This window comes from Lepus europaeus, chromosome 1, assembly GCF_033115175.1.
Source record: "Lepus europaeus isolate LE1 chromosome 1, mLepTim1.pri, whole genome shotgun sequence".
Lineage (NCBI taxonomy): Eukaryota > Metazoa > Chordata > Mammalia > Lagomorpha > Leporidae > Lepus > Lepus europaeus.
Genome location: NC_084827.1, coordinates 84759207 through 84782090, shown reverse-complemented (window position 1 = coordinate 84782090; position 22884 = coordinate 84759207). Strand labels below are relative to the sequence as shown.

Here is a 22884-nt window from a genome sequence, read left to right as displayed (position 1 = left end):
TATTCCTATCATTTTTAGTACAAATCACTACTTATTTATCAAGATAACTTAGAAAAAAAGGATAAAAATATTAGACACATGCAAGACCTTTGTGAGAAGTCTAATTGTATCTTTTGTTGGATTTCCCTCCCACATGTCCAGGATCAAATGAACCCTCTTATTCTGGATTGCTAAGGCATTGGGCAAAGAATCCGGTGTGGCCACAGTTGAGGACTCTTCCTACAAGAGTGCACCTCCATACACAGAATGTTACACATGCATCTTTTACATACTCCTCCTTAAACTGTTTATCTGGCACATCGACAGGCAGCTGGTGGAACAAATAGGAAATCCTGGGAAGCACATTCATTTTTAAAGTGTTAATGCGCCCAATCCAAGAGACAGTAATGTGCTTCCATCCGTTAAGATCCCCTTTAATGTTTCAGATTGGAGGGCCATAATTTAAATGAAATGCATTATCCAACCTGGAAGGTATTCCACATCCTAAATATTTAATTGATTTCTCCATCAGGGGAAGATGAGACTACACAATAAGCAGATTCTGTCTATATCTAAGGGTCCGATTAATAGCATCTCTAATTTAGGGTAATTTAGGAGTTTACAACTTATAAAATGGCTATTTCTTCCACATTTCTCCCAAAGTACCAAGAGGATTGTGTCTGGATTAATTGCAAACAGCAGACAATCCACTGTGTATAATGAAAGCCCAGAGTCAGCATCATCAGCCATGCACCCATAATTTGAGATCTCCTCTGAATATTTTTCACCAGGGGCTTCCCATCCAATGTAGATTGAAGTGGCAAAGGAGAAAAGTTGTAATTGTTACATCTCCCTACTTACAAAGTTTAACCAGTCAAGTTTATTCCTGCTGATTTTTCCTTAGTTGGGTATTAGCTAACTGAGTGAGGAAGATAAATCAGTTACTTGCAGATTTTCCTAATGGTGCAAAGTCTGGCACCCTGAGGACTGTGGAAATGTCTATTACTACACTTGTAGAGAAAAGAAGTGGAACAAGACTGTGGGTGGCTGGATCCATATGTGTGATTTATTACCCCTGTATCCACTTAGTCATTTCCGGATAAGCACTTAAGTGCCAAAAGTTTATGGTCATTTTCAGTTTAAGAAAAGAACAAGGCACATCTTAACATAAGAAACAGATATGTTATCTGAAGACATCTGTGTTTTCCTTCCGAGTTTACTAGCAGACTGTTAAGATTTGATTTTATAAATGTGAAAGTAGCATTGAACTTCACCCGAATGGCTTCTGATTTTGTCAGTCTCTTGCGATTCTACTTCTTTTTTATAGGAAAAATATCTGGATATTCTATGTTAAACCTTATTTTGGGATTTGAAATCTGAGAAGAAGTACATTTAAAAATTAATGAAATATCAGGTGTATAATTTTTAATGTGAAATTTACATTTTCTGTTGCAGTTTTTCTGTGTCTTCTTGAAGAAGTTCTTTGTAGATAGCTTAATTTTTGTTCAAATACAAATTAGAATCAATTTTCTGGGGAAAAATAATCAGTATAGCTCCTGTATTCCACAACAAAGAAAATACATTTGTAGACATATTCTGGAAATTTAAATCCCTCAATGCTCTTCTGAGCAAGTCCAAGGAGATTTGAAGACTGACATTTCGTGCTGTGTGATTCCCGAGAGGCAGGTGCATGATCATCTTTACTGTGGTTTGTTCCCGTCCCTGCTGAATTAATATGCATTTTCGTTAACTAATCTTGAAACAACAGGAATAAAGTTTATCCAGGTCTTTTATACCTCAGAGAACAAAACAAATACTACAAATCTTTAGAGAGAAAGGATATACAAAAGGGCTTGAGGTGAATATTTCAAAGCAAATACTCTTTAAATGATGTGCAAATTATTTCAGCTCTTGAGCATGATTTATGAAAGGGGATTAGCCCACTGAAATAAGAACCAAGTTTAAACTGTTGGGTTTCAAAGTCAAAGATGAGAAGTGGTTACAAGGGAAGGAAGGAGAAAGGCTACGATAATTTAGAGGAGGGATTTGTTTTAGTTTTTTCCCTTTACAGACTCACCTTAAGTGTCATGGACTGCTGTTCTTAACTGCAGCAAAAAATATTGAACTGCTCCTCTAATTTTCTACAAAGTTAAGAGTGTAATAATTAGGGAATGATACTGGAATTTGTATTTGGGCAACCAGATCTCTACTTGCCAGGGGAAAAATGCAATCACAAACTGAAATGGTGAAAACAAAGTTGGAAAAGATAACTTCCCAGGGTGCTGAATCCGCAAACATTGTTTTTAGTTCACAAGTCATATCTGTAATAACACAACACAAGTTATAATATTCCAAACTGCTCTTCAGGTAACAGTTAAAAGCTTCTTGTAAGACTTACGAAAATGACTGCTTTTGTGTAATTGTAAAGATTATTAAGTGAGCTCACTTCTTATGATTCCATCATGAGCAACCATTCTGGAAGGTAAAGGAAATTTTAATGATCCCACTCACATGTGATTAATATCTAACGCTTCTTGACTATACTTCTGGATTTTGTTCAATAAAAATGAGTTAAGCAAAATTTCTATGGGTTTTCAGCCAAGCCCTCCTGTGGAAATCATTTATGCTCAATTTAAAAATAAGGCATGGAACCTCAATAACAGACCCAGGTACTGACTAGGAAAAGAAAAAGATTAATTATTCTTATGTAAGCTGTCCTGGAGAAATAAAGCTATGCAAGTGAAGTGAATCCAGGCACTACTAAAATTTTAAGGTAACTCTTCAATCTGTCTCATTACTATCCAACACATTTTTAAATGCTACCTATTTCAGGGCAGATTTTAGAGGAAGATTCGTATTGAGTAAATGTTGATCATTTGTCCATTTCAATTTGCATTTTATAGAATTAAAAAAAGATTGACCTGGGAAAATGAACTTTTATTTCAGCAGTAGCAATTATTACTTCTTCCCAGTGAGTGAAACCTCACACAACCATAAGGGAGAATCAGAATTTATTTTGCTATCCTCTATTTTTTAATAACTGAATAGTAAGCCTGCTTTTGTTTTCCTTGCAATTTTTCAAAAACAATCTGACCAACATGCGGCCTGGTGGCGCCTTGATTGTTTTGGCAGGCACAGCAGATAAGCTTCTTCCATGAACAAAATAGCTATGTCATAGCCTGCCCAGAATTAGGACATCTAACTTGAAAGATGAATAGGAAACGAATTCAGGTACTAAAGAAAAACAACAGCAAAGTCATGTGAGCAGACAAATATTGGTATTCTTGCTTTTAGAGAAAGTGGTACAAAAAAAGGTTGCACGGGGGATGATATATTCACAGAAGTCTCAAATGGAACAGGAAGGGTAAACAAAAATTCAGATGGACTTTGCATATCGGTATATCCAGGGAATTAGTGGATTATTTCCAGGGAATTTCTTGCAGCTTTGGTTCTTGACTGTTAGTTTAGGTTAGGGCAGTTTATTCTTTGAAAAATTTGTCATTGTTATTGTTGTTTTCTGGCTAGAATTGTTGACTTTTTGAAATAGGAAGTCCAGAATTCATGACTTAGAAGTTGCACAGACAAAAAGTTACACAGGAAATATAAGTCTGTTTCTGTCTCAATTTGTCTTTTAATCACAGGTTGAAATACATACCATAATAGATATTCTCCATCCCAAATCCTGCATGTTCACATCAAGGCCAATATAATAATTATGTATTGGATTATTTTACACAAAGGCAGACTAGACAAATTTTCTATGAAAGTAGGTTTCTTTTTAAAAAAAAGATATATTTTTTATTTAATGCTAGAGAAATCTTTCATCTACTGCTTTACTCTCTAGATGGCCACAAGGGATAGAGTTGGGCTAGGCTGAAGCCAAGTACCAGGAGCTTTTTATGGTGACAGCTTTTTCCCACATGGGTGACAGGGACCCAAACACTTGGGCCATTTCTGCTGCTATCTCAGGCAATTAGCAGGGAGCTGGATTGGAAGTGGAGCAGGTAGGATTCGAACCAGTGTCTATATGGGATGCTGGCATCACAAGCAGTAGGTTCCACCAGCTACACCACAAGGCCAGCTCCCATAAGTAGGTCTTTTCAAAATCCCAAAGGCCACTCTTGATTTGGGATTTTTAAAAACCTATTTGGAGGGCCAGCACTGCAGCTCACTAGGCTAATCCTCCACCTGTGGTGCCAGCACCCCAGGTTCTAGTCCCGGTTGGGGCTCTGGATTCTGTGCCGGTTGCTCCTCTTCCAGTCCAGCTCTCTGCTGTGACCCAGGAGTGCAGTGGAGGATGGCCCAAGTGCTTGGGTCCCTGCACCCATATGAGAGACCAGGAAGAAGCACCTGGCTCCTGGTTTCGGATAGGCGCAGCGTGCTGTCTGCAACGCACCGGCCATAGCTGCCACTTGAGGGGTGAACCAATGGAAAAAGGAAGACCTTTCTGTCTCTGTCTCTCTCACTGTCTAACTCTGCCTTTCCAAAAAAAAAAGATAAAAACCTTTTTGTATAAAATTTTTTTCTCATATCCTAATGCGCTTCTCAGAGTTGAATGTGCATATGACTCATCCATTAAAATACACATTCAGTTCTGTAGGTTAGGGGAGACCTTGGTGTCCTTATTTTCTAACAATCTCCCAGGACATATTTTTGATGGTGGTCCATAGACTACACTTAGAGTAGCAAGACTCCAGTAGTTTCCCTAATCTTAATGAGACAAAGAATGCAAGGTCTGCTGATCTCCTTGGCATCCTGATGTTTCCTCCAAACCACAGAAGCAGTGGGTATCTGAGAACTGCCAAGAATCCTTCCAATATCTGTCAAGAAAATCTATCAATATCACCTCAGAAATTTCTGCTACCTTTTCCCTTTTCTCATTGCAGCATATACTCCGTGGTTCATTGTAACAGTCTCCTAGTTGATCTACTCACATCTGATCAGTTATTTTTTTTTATGCTACATATCTTTTGCCATCTCCCACATTTCCCCCTGAATTATTACTCTAAACATCAGATCTGTTAATGTTTCCTGCCTACTTAAAAGTTTTTCACTAGGCTCCCTTGACTTGGAGTACAGAAGTTCCTTAGCATTCCACCAAAGACCTTTGCCAATCCTCACTGTTCATTTCCAACCTGATTTCCAGTTGTTGCCCCAAGGTTTTATGTATTCCCAGTTCACCAATCTATTGCTGTTCTACAAACACTTTGGACTGCCAGGATCGCTCTTTCCTGTCCTAATAAGTATCCATTTCTTTGCCATTCTTTTCTCCATCTGTAACATTCCCAAAGTTCTGCAGTGCTACACTCCAAGAACATTTCATTCTTCTTTACTGGCTGCCTTCCCTTTCCTGGCTCCCTTCTCCTAGTTTCTACCTGTGTGTTCAGGGATCACTTCTAAATATATTAATGTGCTCTCAAGTCTTTGTCTCAAGGACTGCTCAACTAAAACACCATCAAAAGTTCAGGGCCTCACAATTCAGCCTTTCTCTTTAACCCTCATGCATAAACTCTAGAATCTAAAGTTCTTTAGTGTTCTCCTGTCATTCGCTTAGTCATTTGTGTCCTCACTGACTCAGACATTTAGTATTGAACTTCATCATGCCTCAATCAGTTTTAGTTAGTGGGGGTTAGGAGGGGGTGATCCTCAGAAGGTCATGGTTTATATCTTCCATGCATTCATAGTCTATTGGATCAGAGTGATCCAGGTAAAGCAACTGACTGAAGTCCTGGTCAGCTATGACTGCCTTTCCCAGGTATCACAATCTTTGATAGAATGTACACAGTGGACATCCAGGCATGCTAGCAGCCTGTCAATGGACTATTTTTTGATGAGAGGAAATTATTAATATCTTCAAGTTCACTTTTTAGAAGGGGTTCTATGTCCATGTGGTTTGATAATTTTAATTCAGTCAATGAAAGCTATCTCCTTGTCACCTTTTGGTTTATTATATTGGTGTGGTTCTAATATATATATATATATATATATATATATATATATATAAAACATAGTATATACATATAATTTATAGACATATCATATAGATATATATGTTATGTAGATAAATAAAACATTAAGATTAAACAAAATCTTTGCTTATAACTGACATTGCATAATTCTCTATCAAAATTTTACCATTATATTATTTTGCTATTTTATACAAGAATGGGAAATGCAGATGAAACTGAGGTTTACTCTCTAGAGATTGCCATTAATATCAGGTTGACCCACAAGAATGGCAAAACAAAGCATTTATTCCACCATGACACTCAGAACCTTTAAGAAAGCTAAAGGTAAAGGCATATATGATGTTCTGAAATAGTCACGAAGTTATCAACAAATTAACCCTTTGGTAAATTATTCATTTGTTTATATTCTATATTTTATTAATTCTATAGCCAATGTATAGTCTTGCTATGTTTCTAAAGACAGAAACTGGTGGATATGTAATAGATAAGTAAAAGTTAAAACTATTTAACATGAGTTCTTGCATATGGAAATCATTTTATCTAATATTTAATATATAAATATCTTTAATATCTTTTAGATCCAGTAGATGTATTATCTTTATATGTAATACATATATTCTTTTAAAATCATATATATATATGTATTTATATTATTTTATTATATATAGAAATATCCACTACATTTATCTGGAACTTGTATTTAGGAAACTTAAGAAACCTGTCCAAAGCATATAGCTGTATATCCCAACAGCAAGAATTGTTCTTAAATTTTCTGGCTTTTGGACTCAAATTATTTATACAACCAAGTACAACTTCTTGAAGAGGGTACTGAGGGCCAAAACTTGCATAACTTTTTTGTTAAACTGCATAAGTAAAATGACCTTAGAGAAAATTATTCCTAGGGCAGGCATTTGGTGCAGCACTTAAGTCTTGCTTGGGACACTCATATCCCATATTGGAGTGTCTGGATTGGTATTGGTAATTGTGCTTCAGATGCACCTTCCTGGGCCGGCGCCATGGCTCAATAGGCTAATCCTCCGCCTTGCGGCGCTGGCACACCGGGTTCTAGTCCCGGTTGGGGCACCGGATTCTGTCGCGGTTGCCCCTCTTCCAGGCCAGCTCTCTGCTGTGGCCAGGGAGTGCAGTGGAGGATGGCCCAAGTGCTTGGGCCCTGCACCCGCATGGGAGATCAAGAGAAGCACCTGGCTCCTGCTTTCGGATCAGCGCGGTGCGCTGGCCGCAGCGGCCATTGGAGGGTGAACCAACGGCAAAGGAAGACCTTTCTCTCTGTCTCTCTCTCTCTCACTGTCCACTTTGCCTGTCAAAAAAAAAAAAATGCACCTTCCTGACATTGTGCACCTGGGGAGGCAGCACATATCAAGTGCTGCCATTCACTTGGGAGAACTGGATTGAGTTCTGGACTCCTGGCTTCAGCTGGCTTTCTCTAGCTTTCTGGGCATTTGCAGAGTAAACCAGTGGATGGGAGATCTGTCTGTGTGTCTCCCTAGATCTCTGCCTCTCAAATGAAATAAAAATACATAAAATTTAAAACAAGAAAATTATTCTCAGTCTTCAAATCAAAATTACTATTATTCTTTCTGTATATTACAAAATCTCTTTTTCTTTAAGTACTTCCAATAGAACCTTGAAAATTCCAAGTCAAAGTCCATTGAAGAACCTCAAAAATAAATATGAACCAAATAATTCTTTCATATAAAATAGGGTGTTATAATGGATGACAGAAATATTGGGAGATATGGTTGAAGATGTCTGAAAGGATGTTAGATTAGTCAAAAGAAGACTTGGGATTAAAGATAAAAGTCATATAGTGATGTATACAAAGAATTATAAATACTATTTTCCTGGAACATAAACTGTGTGTCACAGAGTTGTGGGAAAGCACTGGGAAGGAGAGCACAGGCCATGACAAACTTTCAATAGAAGAATGTGGATTTGTGCCTTCCAATGCAATTAGTTCATTATACATTGTTCTTAACCTTGGACTTCAGTTTTGGAGGATGCCATATCTGAAGGCAAGGTCTCAGTCCTCTATGTATATACTTCAAAATGTTTTTGGAAAAATGAAATAAGATAATACATATTTTCCATCAACTTTTTGGAGACCCCTATTTTTGATTTGGTCATGGCATCTTCTATTTTGCAACTTTTTTTATCATTTATTTTATTTATTTGTAAGGCAGAATTACACAGAAAGAGGGAGAGCTAGCTAGCTAGCTAGAGATGTTCTATCTGCTGGTTCACTTCACACATGGCTGCCAGAGCCAGGGTTAAGCCAGGCTGAACCCAGGAGCCTGGAACCCCATTTAGGTCTCCCATGTGTGTGACAGTGGCCCAAGTAATTGAGTCATCTTATGCTGCTTTCCTAAACACATAGTCAGGGAGCAGGATCAGAAGTGAAGCAGCTAGGACTTAAATCAGTTCCCAAATAGGATGCTGGTATCTCAGGTGGCAGCTTAACCCACTACACCAAAATGGGGCATATTTATTTACATTGAGGATATTGAATGGGGAATACTTGGTTTAATGTACTATTAAATAATCAAAAAAGATGAATTGGTAAACTGAATTACTTTTAGCAAGTCATCATAAGCCATTTGTTGAAGGAAGCTAAGGCTCTTAATGTCACAGATCACAGTGGAATAAATTTGGTTGGAAATGTGCTAATTTGAAATACATTACATACTTTTGGTGAAAGCAATACCTGGTTTTACTTACATGAGTGTGGACTGTACTATGACTAATAAGAAACAAACACGTTTCAAGAAAATCTCAAAAACTGTATATGTTTATGATTAAACCTTCCCCTTAATATAGGCTCATTTGGGACAGCCAAATAAATGCGCTAAAAAACAAATTGCTTTCTTTTGGGTTTTCAAAGAAAAGTAAAGTAACTCTGATGCCTCAGAAACAAAAAAGAGTAAACAAAATAAATCTGTATAGAAAGAGGTGATCATTTATGTTCAAAACGATTTTTTTCTACACTTTAATTTGCTGTAATCATGTCCTAAGGAACTGTTTATCAGAGGCACTTCAAACTGGACATGACAATAATGAATGAATATTTTAAGTAGTTGATTTTATAAGAAAATATTAATATATATGCCTTCTAACATCATGGAATAAATGGGGGATGAGTTTTCAGAGGAGATCAAAGAGCATTGTTTCATTTGTTTACAATCACAATATTGTATTAATGCCAAGGAAATGGTGTTCAAGAATTAGAGGATAGAGCCCTCTGGATCTGACCTATTATTGAAAGAAAGATGCCACCTGACCCAATGAAATCAGAAATTGATTAAATGTAGTTCATCTTAGGGGAATATGGTCACGATGTTACTGCCAGGGTCAGAATGAAGATGGGGTGATCTAGTGCCTGAGTGCTGACAGGGTTACATAGAGTTTCAGAGTCACTGATGCTACAAGATACATGACAATGGAGACCCACAGGTCAGAGGGCAAGATCAATTCCTTAGTTGGGAAAAAGAGATTTATCAGGACATTTCTTTGCTCAGCTCATAACTAGGTCTTCTTATAAAATGATTCATTGAGAACTGAATGTTCTGGAGAAATCTGCAATCTATGACTCCCAGGAAAGTTGAGATTGCTGCTAACTATATCAGGAGCACATGTCAGAACAGTGGTTGGGGTCACACAGGGCCACAGTGCAGCTCTGGGACTAACATGAATTTACTGTTTTGAGACATTAATTTGGATACCTGAGAACCAATGAATGTCTTATCTTTACAATTTTTCTCTCATGAGGTTTAAATCTTCCTGCTTAAAAACATAAATTTTCATCAATAATTTTCCACTGTTTTTAACTACTGAAATATCTTGAAATAAAGAAATTCCTTGATATGTGGAAAAAGAATTTACACTCAATTATTCCTTAAATATTGTCTGTTTATAACATATAAGCAAAGTAAAATGAAATGATTTATTTTTATATCTTAATTCAATAGTTTTTTCATGCGGACATTGAATTAAACTGGTGACAGATTGGTAATATTTTGGACAAAAAATTCAGACTGTTTGACCATCTTACCCAAATCAGCAATCTCTGTTCCCCTGACAACAGGGTAATCCATAATGTTCGATATAATTGTTATGACTTTGTTTTTGTTTCCAGGTAAGAACTGTTGTGCTTCCAAAAAACGAGATATTCTTTATATGTACAATTTAATATTGTTTTCATTTTCTTGGCAGATGGCTTATTCATCTTATTATTTTCATGCATTGGCAGGATTAGGTTGTTTTATACAGTTTCTTAACAAGAAGAAACTTTATAATCTGTATTGATATGAGTCTCCAGAACAGGTCTCACAGTATGTGTTTTAAACAATTACTAATTACATGTTTGTCCAAGAAACTGGTATGGCTTTTCCATTTTGGACAACAATAAACATCTTACAAGTTCTCTTAATCACATAGTTGCCAGCAAGGTCACAATGGTCACAAGAAAAATATGTATTTGTTTCTTGTGGAAAAGGAGAAAAACAATGAGCTATCAAAGTTTTATTAAGGAGTCCTTATTGAAACACATATTCAGAAAATTTATTTTTAAAAACTTTAGTTTCAGTTAGAAAATAGAATAATACTTTATTGAATCATGTACGTAGGCACTGCCTAATTTTGTACGTATTTACTCCTGTCTTCATCAGAAAATGTTCAAACATACTGAAAAGATGAAACAATAACATTGCAATCACTTTTACATGCACCACCTAGACTCATCAAATGTTAACCTGTGGGACAACGCCAACCAGTGTGTGTCATTACACACATTTCTTATGAGGAACAGCTACCTTGCTGAGAAACTGCGCCCCCCCCTCCCCCCATTCTATCCTTCTCTCTAACTATGTCTTCTGGTTTAAAGTCTCCCTGCTCCTTCCCAGCCACCACTGGGGTTTTCAAGGTTCAGGAGGCTCTTAGTCAAAGTCCTTCTGAGACTCCTAATTGCTTTGGTAAAGTTGGTGTGGGAGTGAGGGTGGATGTAATGGGGATTCAGATAGAAAGCAATGCTACTGGTGGGTCTTAGCTCTTGGGGTCAGAGGAGCAGCAAAGTCAGAAACAGCTGTTCCCTAAAAACAACATTCCAAATGGTCAGAGAAGGTTCAAGTGTGGTTCTGAGGCCCAGTACATGGTTTCCTTGTGAAAATGTGTTAAGTTCTAAACAATCAATTAAACTGGATTTGGAGAATATAACCTACTTACAGTTGTGATTGGCCAGTATAATATAATTTAGATTAGTACAAAAAAGCTACTGCCTTTATCTATCAAATTTGTATTCACTTGTCATGATCAAGATTACTTTGCAGGGACTCTGCTTTGATCAAGGATAACGTTAAATGTCTACAGCACTGTTGTTTTCTACATTATGTAAGTACATCAACTCAAGTTTTCCATTTCTATCTTTTTCCCCGTAACTACACTACACACATCATTTAGAGTATATGAAGTACAGAAATCCATATCTAAATACTCCTAGGATTTCACTCAAAACATGTTTTTTTAAAAAAGATTTATTTATTTATTTATTTGAGAGGCAGAGTAACAGAGAGAGGGTTCCTCCATTTGCTGGTTCACTCCGCAAATGGCTGCAGTGGCTGGAGCCAGGAGCTTCCTCCAGGTCTCCCATGTGGGTACAGGCACCCAAGCACTTGGTCCATCTTCCACCGCCTCCCCAAGCCATTAGCAGAGAGCTGGATTGGAAGAGGAGCAGTCAGGACATGAACTAGCGCCCATATGGATGCTGGTGCTGCAGAGGCTCAACCGACTATGCTGCAGTGCCAGACCCAGCACTTTTTATTTATTTTTATTTTTTTGATAACTTAATCACAACACAGCTAAAGGGAAATCTATTGCGTTTTAACTTCATTGTTCTAACTCATGTTTGTTTGGGGAGGTACTTATTTACAAATACTCAAAGTGTCAATTTTATACGAAAATTATCCAAGTTCTCCAAACCCATGGAGTTAAAGCAGCAGTTGATGTTAGGCATGAGATTTACTAATATTGAAACATTATTCAATAAAAAATACTTTTTCAAAACTTGAAAATACAAATGAGTGAAGACAAGAATTTCAGATGTGTACTTGTACTACTTGTTAACAAAACTAAGAAATATATGCATGGGTGAATAAACTAGAGCTTTGTGTAAAAGAATAATGAATGGCTGGATGTAGAAGCCTATCCATCAACTAGAACTTCTTCATGACATGCTCTTCCTGGCACAGAGGAATCAAGAGCATCTCTTGGCTCCTTTGTGCTCTCCTGGTATGCTGCTCCACAGAATGCCCTGGCTGCCATTTTCACCTGGGGAAGCGCCAGGGGAAAGACCAGCTGCTGCTTATATTTAGATTTTTGCAGCTATGACTCCCTTATCCAATTCTGGCTCCCTTCCCCTACTTTCTATACAATAAGGGAGTAAGATGTTAAGTAGCAACTCCCTTCTCCAGTCTTCCATCAGACATCACCCTTGGCACATGTTCTATTTTGGTGCCATCTGCATGGGGACAAAGAAGGTCATAATAAGAGCTCCTACTCATTGAGTGCCTGCTGTGTGCTAGGTATTCACGTCTCTAAATTCAAATTCTCACACAAACCTGTAATTATACTATTAGATCCATTTTTACAGATCTTTAAAGTAAAGCTCAGAGAAAAACTTCTCCAAGGTTATCTGATGCAAGGTTTATATTTGAGCCTTTCCTCTTTTGTATTTTATATTCGAGCGCTTCCTCTTTCTACTGTCAGTGGCCGATTCTTATTCCTGCAGAAATATGTTAGCATCTTCTTTGATTGACTCTCAACTTTCTTTGCAGAGCTCCCCAGAGAGCTGCCCTCCCACTCTCATCCCAGGCTGGTGTCCTGAATTTCCCACAGTGACTTGGCCCTTACATTAAATTTTCTGGCTTCTTCTCTGTTAGACTCAACTGATATCTTAAAATATCTGATTAGTACTTAATAGTGTTGGCAGGTTAGAATCATATTTTAAAATGGAAAGTATATTTAAACACAACTTTCTGAATCTTACTCATTGAGAGAACATATTTTTCCCATGTTACCCAGACAAACTGGACAAGGAAATGACCACCTGTTAGCTGCTAATGATGTTCACATGCCTTTTTAAAAAGTAATTCTGGCTTTATCTGCATACAATCTTGGCGACAAAACTCGTGGGAACATCAAGGGCACAGGAAGCCAAAGGCAGCAAACTGACGATAAAGTTTGTGCTCAGACTATTAATAAGGAAGAGGATACTGTGAATCTCTGATTCCACATAATTATTTAATCTCCAGAGGGTGATATAAAACTGAATGCATGTTTTAAGAAACCTAAGTTTGGGTGTTCAAATCCAGGAGTGAGATCAACAGAGGAGTTTCACACAGGGTATTTCCTAACTGAAAAAAATATTTTAAAAGGCATAAAATATAAAATATGCCAATAACTATTTCAAACACATAGTCCAATTTGATATTGTGTGGGAGGGTCAATCATTATGAGTTTCAAATTAAACTGAATACATACATACTGAATGTACTTGATTCAAAGGAATACATGGGTATTAACTGTGTGCTATGTTGCAAAAATACATACCAGCCCTAAAAAAGACTCACAACTATGCATATCCATCAAGGTACAGAAAAGAACCCTTTTCTAAAATTAGGGTTGCAGGAAAGATTAAATTATCATTTTGAATAGTGAAAGTTCAAATAGAACATTAGATTTTAATTATTTTTACTAATAATTTTTTGAGTTCCAATTTAAATTTACTGATTACTATGAATCTTATTTTTGGTTTTTATGTTTTAAATCTAGATTTTGCTTTCAATGTAATAGTCTAATTGAGTCCAAAGTTGATATGAATGATTTACCTTTTATTTTTTCATTATGGTATAATGGTTAAAACCAGTCTCTAAAATCAGATTACATGGATTTGAAAGATGTCTCTACAAATTGTATTTGTGTAAGTTACTTTAATTCTCTGTGCTTCAGTTTTCTTACTTGTGAGAAGGCTAATGATAGTACTAACCTCACAGGATTGGTGAGAGGATTAAATGAATCTAAATGAATCAATATAAACTAAGTGTTTAGAACAATCCTTGGTATATGGTATGTGCTCAGTATTTTACATTATTATTTTTCAAATATTTCATTAACTTTAAAAATATTATTTGAAAGACATAAGGAGACAGATAGGCAGAGGGAGAACTCTTTTATGCACTGGTTCAATCCCCAAATGCTGGCAGTAACTGAGGTTGAGCCACGCAGAAGTCAGGAACCTGGAACTCAATCCTACTCTCCCACAAGTGGCAAGGATTCAGACCTTTGAGCCATCACCTGCTAATTCTCAGGATGCACAGCAGCAGGAAGCTGGAATTGAAGTGGAACTGGGACTCAAACCCAGACTCTTCAATATGGGATGCAGTTGTCCCAATTAGGGACTTAACTTTTGAGTCAAATGACCTTTTCATAGTTATTGTTAATTTTTAACTTTCAACTAAAAAGTGGATATGATGACATTATACCTAATATTGTACCTTTCACTTTAAAATTAGGTACACTTTCAGTAAGTAGAATAAGTCATATGTCTCTTCCCTTATCTTTAATCAGGACTGAATTATTAAAAGTAAAGCAGTATCTTCTCTAATAAAAAATAAATTCTAAAGAGAAGTAGTTGGTATGCCATCTGTAGGATGCTTTTTTCCAATTGTATCCTCCAACTTTTAAAGTGATTATTTCTCAACCGGCGCAGCGGCTCAATAGGCTAATCCTCCGCCTGTGGTGCCGGCCCCCTGGGTTCTAGTCCCGATCTGGGCGCTGATTCTGTCCCGGTTGCCCCTCTTCCAGTTCAGCTCTCTGCTGTGGTTCGGGAGTGCAGTGGAGGATGGCCCAAGTGCTTGGGCCCTACACCTGCATGGGAGACCAGGAGGAAGCACCTGGCTCCTGGCTTCGGATTGGCGCAGCACACTGGCCGTAGTGGCCATTTGGGGGGTGAACCAATGGAAGGAAGACCTTTCTCTCTGTTTCTCTCTCTCTCTGTCTAACTGTGCCTGTCAAAAAATAAATCAGTAAAGTGATTATTTCTCAATACATAATCCACTGGCCTCAATGTTTCTCACACACATTCTCCAGGACTTTATTTTCTCCATAGCATCAGACTTTAGAAGCACATGTCAGGTTCTCCTCCCAAGGGCAATTAAAGATTACTGCCTCTAGTCATGGCATCACCCATCTTTTTATGTCTATTACAAATGTTTATATAAAAATCATTACATATATAACTCATAACCAAATTCTAATTATGAAAGCTTACCTCGTATCTAATCTCATGTGAAGTAAAAAAGGGCCATGAACAGAAATTAAATGGAAAAAATTCTTTATGTGAAATAATTCCAAAATCTATCATCATTTGGGAAAAGATTTTTAAATGATATATATGATTCTCCAAAAATACCTCATGCATTTTCTAGATATTAATAATGATAATATTAATTGCCAATTTAATACAGCTAACCAAATGTATATCTAGCAGTTGCTGAAAATCATTTTATAGGTCTTAGAATAATAACTTAATTTTGAAAGGATATTTCTATTCTTAAATTCTATGCAAGTTTCTACATCTATGCCTCCAAATAATCCAGCTTTGTTAGATATGTTCTCTCTCTCTCTCTTGCTCTCTATCCCTCCATCCCTCTCTGCCTCCCACCATCCCTCTCTCTCTCCCTCCCACCACCCCTCTCTCTATCTTTGTTTCTCTAACATACACACACATACACACAGAAGCATAAATGTTGAACTTAGCATGGAAACCCTATCCTTTTGCATGTTTGTGTCACTTATCCTGTTGAATGTGGTGTATGTATGCATGTATGAGGCGCTATCCTATGTTTTATGTGTGTGTATATGTGTGCCAGTATGTGTAGTGGACATAAGAAAGAATACTTCTTCCTTGACATATATGTCTACACGTAAACATGTATTTTTTCCTAATGCACACACATAGTATATATGCACATATATTCATCTAGCATAAATACTTATTTACAAATACATGTATGTATATTTTATTAGTAGCCTTTCTTCACTTCCTGTGTTGTCCTTAAATTTAAAAAGCTAGGATATAACTATATTAATCTTTGGTTGAACAAAAGGTGATTCAGAAGACTAGGGATAGATAGAAGATCCAAGACAGTTACTATAATTTTTTTTTTGACAGGCAGAGTGGACAATGAGAGAGAGAGACAGAGAGAAAGGTCTTCCTTTGCTGTTGGTTCACCCTCCAATGGCCGCCGCGGCTGGCACGCTGTGGCCAGCACACTGCACTGATCCGAACGCAGGAGCCAGGTGCTTATCCTGGTCTCCCATGGGGTGCAGGGCCCAAGCACTTGGGCCATCCTCCACTGCACTCCCTGGCCACAGCAGAGAGCTGGCCTGAAAGAGGGGCAACCAGGACAGAATCCGGTGCCCTGACCAGGACTAGAACCCGGTCTGCTGCCGCCGCAAGGCGGAGGATTAGCCTAGTGAGCCGCAGCGCCAGCTAGTTACTATAATTTTAAGACATTGGCAAATTGATTTTTTATCTGATTTCAAAGATGTTTACATATTGTTTCAGGAGGTTGAGATTCAAATCAAATCTGTAAGATACATGTGATATGTTTTAATAACTCACTTTTATTAAGGGAGAAACAGATTGGGAAAAGGTTAAAAAAGTCAAAATCACTTTGTAAGTGGTGATCTTGGTCCTTTTTCTCCATATTCAGTTCTTTTGGAGAATTAAAACTGAGGCGATCTTGTTTTCTATCACCCTAGAACATGCATTTCTAATTCCTTCTGGTTATAAGTGTGGATAGCTGAATGTCTTGTTAGTTTAAGTTGGCCAACTGTAGTGGTCATTCATATCTTCTACTGTACGGAAATCAAATAGCATTCCAAAGTTTGGAGATGCTTGACATTTCTCACTCTCAAAATCAATCACCGGTCTCAACATCATGGCTTTTACTCAGAGATTCAGAGGTTTGCTGTTAGCAGAGACTATGACCTTGGAACAATTCTTTTCTCAAAAGGCATTAGCAACAATGATTTGAGCAAAGTGCCCAGACTGCCCTCCAGTGCAAGAATCCCTGGCCAGGAAATGGCTACAAATCTCCCATGAGTTGTAAGAGTTTGGCTTAAATCTCATTTTAATGCATTTATATTTCATAAGCACTGCATTTAGAAAAAGTTAAAATGAGCAAGCCTAAGAAAATACTCACTTAAGGATTTTCTGTGCTCTGGTTTCTGTTCTTTTATGTCACAATCGTGGTGACTTAGCAATTCAGTACTGCAGGATCTCTGGATTTTGAATAATTCCAAGTTTCTTGATGGAGAACTTGAATTCTTTGGCTGGAAACAACAAACAATTAGACTGAATAATTTTAATAGAAAGAAAAAATTCACCAAGTAGGTGCATGGTGTATCTTGATGTTAGATGTAAGGGGAGGTTTGACATGATACAGTTATTTGGAGATTAGGCCTCTATGCTAGGCTCAACATCCAAATTTAATGATAAATAATATATGTACATCTTACTTACTAAATGCTTGCATTATTCAAAGTCCTCTACAGACACTAACTTAATCATCATAGAAATCCTATGTAGTAGGTGGTATTGCTATTTATTTATTTTTATTTTACAGAGGGGAGAGAGAGGGAGAGACAGAGAGAGAGAAAGAGAGAGAGAGAAATCTTCCATCAACTGGGTTCAATCCTAAAATGCACACAACAGCTGGGTGCCAAAGGCAGGAGCCCAGATATCTTACATAGGTGATAGAAATTCAACTACTTGAGGTAGAATAACTATTTCCCTGAGTCTGTGTTAGCAGAAAGCTAAAATCAGAGGCTAGAAGTTGAGCCCAGGAACCCTGATGTGGGCTCCAGATATGATAATTGCCATCTTAACTGGTAGGCTGAATGCCTACCCCTTGTATTATCATTATTATTAATTATCATTATTATTATTGCTATTGTTATTTACCAGATGAAACTGAGCTCCAAAGTAATTTACCTCAGTCCATACAGCTAGGAAATAATAAACCAGAGTTTAAATTCAGGCAGACTACTCCCAGATAGTTATCTGTGTGTGTACATACATGTATAAGGGACTATATTGATGAATCAACTTATTGTATTTTTAAAATTTTTATTCCTGAAATCATAATGAAAGATTGCAATCAAATATCAACACACACAATAAATATTGTATTTCCCTATTTTATAGTTATTGAAAACACTGAAGAATATTTTTCCTTAAGATTTTATAATATCAATGTCCTAAAATTAGGTGTTTAGTCTAGAGCCAGTATAAAATGAGTAGTGTTAAATAAATTTGACTCATTTTTTAAACATGTTCTGAATGTGTGATTTAGAGTAATTTCATTAAGTTCTAGATACATAATTTTCCAGAAAAGAACAATCTAGCATAGCTAGAAGAACAATAAAAATCAGTACAAAGGATTATTATTTACTGGTATTATAACTGTGAGCATGGTCTTAAACACATTGATATTTATTTTCAAGAATATGTATTACAAACTGCATAAACTGAAAATGTAAAAAGTCAGAAGTTATTAAGCGCTTGTGTGCTTTTTACAGCTTCTAGTAAATGAATGTCCATGTTATTTCAGAAAAAATAAAAGAATGTATTACATTTTTGAAAGAAAGAAATTAAATGGCACTTAGTGACATAAATCCTATTTGCTGAAAAGGTTTTTAGTGAACTCTACTTAAACTTAAAAGAACTTAATGTTGCTGAGTCCATAGGAGCATTAAAATGCATCTGGTTATATGCCTGAGCAACAAGATTAAATGATTACATTTTAATTAATAAATTTAACAGGCAAAACAAATACATACCAATCTGTCAATTGCATTTTTGATAGCATGGAACCAATCCAATATGATGAAGTCAATATCTGACTGAAGAAGGAATTCATTTCCCGATAATGTTGTGATCTGAAAAAGAAAGTCCAACAGGTAAAGAAACTATGTGAAACAAGATCTTTGACATTTAAAAATACATGTCCTTTTAAAAAATATGGTTTAATACACTGAAATATTTCTTGTATTCCAGTAATTGTCTTTCTGGGAACTGGGAGGTTGGGATCATTTTGAACTGCTCTCTATAAACTGTTTTTTTCATGTCATAACAAATACATTATTGTTTTAATATTAGAATGATTAGCTCAGAGTAGGGCCAAAGCTGAATTACTCCAACTTAAGGAGTTATGGCCAGGAAGTCAGAGTAACACAGACAGTACACACTTAAGTTAGAACCCACAAGAAAAATGCACTTCGGTGTCTCAGAATTCATTCTGAGCTTTTGACTCTTTTCTGTTTGTCTTTTCAAATCTAATAGTATCTCTATATTTGATTCCCTTTTATGGAGGGCTCTAAAATGGATTATTTACCAAAGAGACTAATGCAGACTTTTCTAAAAGGTCATTCAGATGAATAACATTTGGCTATTTCTACTGTCCTATCAGAAATACCTATAGCAAAGTAATAAAGGGCCAATTTCCCCATGAAGGGAGTATCTCGGAATAAAATTTAATTTACATATTTGAACCTCTCACGGAATGTATTTACCAAATGAGCATCCAGTTTTCCGACTCTCATTACTGTTAAGTAGTTGGCAGTGATTGCCATGTAACTATACATTTTTCATTACAGAGAATCTTTTTTTTTGCTCCAGAATTACAAGACAGCGATATGACCTTATAGAATCAGAGCAATGCTCTTGGTTTCACACATGAAGGTCTACTTAGAAACAATTCCATTAGGGTGGGTGTGGGCAGGCTTTCTGTATGAGGCTATCAATCTGAACTGTGAAGATTTTCCCTTTGTATTATTGACTTCTTGTTGCAAAAGGATGATGAACACTTCCCGACTACTGTCACACATCAAGCAAGGCTTCACAGGTTTAGATGACTGACATTTCAAAATATTCAACAAGGAGCCAGTCACCTCTTTCCAGCCTTACTTGCTCTAACCAGGAGGCAAACACTGAAATGTGGCACAGGTTCAAAGCATCAAAAATCATGCTTCAGACCATTTCCATAACTCTATCATTAAAGTGACAATTATCACCCACTCTGGAGGTTGATTCTTATGGCAAAATGTAATGACAATGATCTTGAAGGTTTTAAGAAATCTTCGATAATACATGTGCATATATATTCATTTGTCATTTATTTTCAGAAATCTCTAAAGAGATGTAATATTTCTCAGCACTACAATGCAATCATTCTTGAATGAGATGCATTCCAATACTAAGTTCAATCTCTGTAACTGTAAGAAGAGGAACTGACCAAAGTGTGTGCAATTATAGAGTGAAAGATTGCAAAATAATAGGATTTAACTATCTACACGAGAATTTGACATATTATCAGTCTCTCTCTCTTTCTTTTTCTCTCTTGTTTTTATTTTCTTTTAATAAAATTGCATGTTAGATTTGTGATGACTCAAAACAGTCCTCTGTTTTATGTATCCAGTAAAAGACAGCTAAAGCTGATGTTTGCCTAATTATCCGAACACTACTGCAATATTCTTTACTTACATAAAGTTCCAAATATTTACTTTATAAAGTGTTGTCTCTGAAATAATCATCTAAAAATATAAGGTCACTCCAAACTAATACAAAAAAAACAGTAATGTCCTCAACCTCTACCTTCATCTTAATCTAAATATTGTAATTATGAATGTATTAAATAATACCACAATTTGTTAACATACACAAGAAAAACGAATTAGCTCAAGCACAATGTACGATCTAATATGTTTCTCTGCCAGTATAAATAAACCATTATTAAAATTATAAAAAGGAACAATATTTTAAAAGCACACAAGAAACAAACATAATTAGATTTACTGTATTCTGAAGGCTTACAAAGGAGCCAACATAGTTCAGTTTTCAGCCTAGTAAATTCAAGCAGTGATAAAATATAAGTATTTCTGCAGTCTACTTGCATTTTTGGTGCATGAAATGCAATGCAAAGGGGATCTTTCACTGCTAAAACAACAAAAAGCAAAATACATTTTAAAGTTTCTTTGCCCAAATATATTGCAGCATTAATCATACATAATCAGTGATTTACAAATTTATTTTTGGAAGCTGGATCAGAGAGCTACATGAATGCCATTCATTCAAAATGTAATATCAGAGAGATACAGTTCACATCCTTTCCTCTGTCTTCTCACTAATCTTTTGAGTTCCTCGGCAGTCTGGAGAAGTCTGCTACTGCTCTCTACAGTTTAAATGCATCCACTTCTTAATTACAGTCAGTAATTGACTTTGTTCTGCTCCATATCAGTCACTCTCAGGAAGTAGTTTCAGAATCTTTCACTGGTAAAGCCCATTTAATTCAGGTTTCTCAGTCTACCTTTTTATATCACGTGATTGGGATTTCTGATAAATGGCTTGCTGAATTATATTTGCACTTTGAACAACTGAATTTTTATCATTCCTGTGGGAAAATACATCAGTAACAAATGTTAGTTTGGACTAAATTTGGAATGGGTATCTCTTGATGACAAGAGTGATGAAGAACTAATAACAGATATGAAGGATTTTATATTAAGCCATGATAATGTACTCTTTCTATATCATGATTTGCCTCTGTAACTTACACTGGAGTAGGAAGTGAAGGAGAAATATACAGAAAACATGGTGGGTTTAGTTTTGAGCTTCTGGTCTCCATTTTGCTGAGATTACTTTAGCAAAAGAAATCCCCCATTTCTACCATGTTATACATTTTTAAAATTTGTTATTTGTTTATTTGAGAGGCATACACATACAAACAGAGAGAGAGAGAGAGAGAGAGAGAGAGAGAGAGAGAAAGAGAGAGAGAGAGAGAGAGAGAGAGAGAGAGAGAGAGAGAGAATCTGTTGGTTCACTTCCCAAATGTATAGGGCTGCCATATCTTTTCCATGGCTGGGATAGCGGTGCCATGAATGCAATCCACATGTCCCACATAGGTGGCAGAAACCCAATTATGTGGGCTATCATCTCTGTCACTTAGAATCTGCATTAGCTGGAAATGTGAGTCAAGGGCTGGAGCCAGGGGAATTAAACCAAGTCATTCCAATGAGGCATTTTAACTGCAATGGTAACTATATATTCCTACAAGGTAGTATTTGAAGGGATGTATTAGGGTACCAAACAGTCCTCATGATTGTGCTGGTGTTGTCAATATGAATATATTTAAGTACATGTCTGGGAAAATTTGTGTCAACTTTTTCACACTAATAAGGGGTCTATTTGAATTCTTCCTGGTAACAAATTTATGTTCAGGAAATTATATAAGCATGTCTACTGAATAATATGCAAAATAGACAAATTTCATAAGGTTTTTGGGAATTAATTCAACAACAATCTTCCCTGGAGTCTGGAAACTTGGTTTGTGTCCTTGTAGTTCCTTTAAAGACAGAGGCAAGAATATGCAAACTCCACTCTCTACTTATAAAACATGAAGAGGGCAGAAATTAAGTGGAGTATTATTATGCTAATTTAAAACATCTTAAAACAGTTTTAAGGAATAGTGTTTTTATTTAGTTAAGTATTGTACTTTTCAATATTACCAATTAAGTGCCATCCTTATCAATATTTATTCTGGCAATGAGATTTCATAGAGATAGATTTTAATTTAAATGAGAAATTAATATATAGAATGGCGTTTATACTATTAACTTTTTCATATTTTGGCTTAGAGTAGAAACTAGAATAAGTCATTGCCAGTCATTTATAAATAATAATCAAATGAATATGCTGATGACTAATGGATAACTTTACACTATAGGTAACACAGCATCAGCAAAACATATTTGATGGTTTAAAATTGTCAGCTACTTCCCTTCCAGTTGAGCTCAAATGCACATG

The 22884-nt window shown here is 36.3% G+C and overlaps 1 protein-coding gene across 1 annotated transcript in view; it reads right to left on the bottom strand.

Moving 5' to 3' along the window:
- ARHGAP15 (Rho GTPase activating protein 15) overlaps window positions 1-22884 on the bottom strand; it is a 631814-nt gene that overhangs the window by 319454 nt on the left and 289476 nt on the right. The window contains exons 6-7 of the mRNA XM_062199545.1: window positions 18864-18962; window positions 17225-17354 (exon numbers count right to left, since the gene is read on the bottom strand). Of these exons, the coding sequence (XP_062055529.1) occupies window positions 17225-17354; window positions 18864-18962 (229 nt within the window). The remainder of the gene's footprint in view (window positions 1-17224; window positions 17355-18863; window positions 18963-22884) is intronic.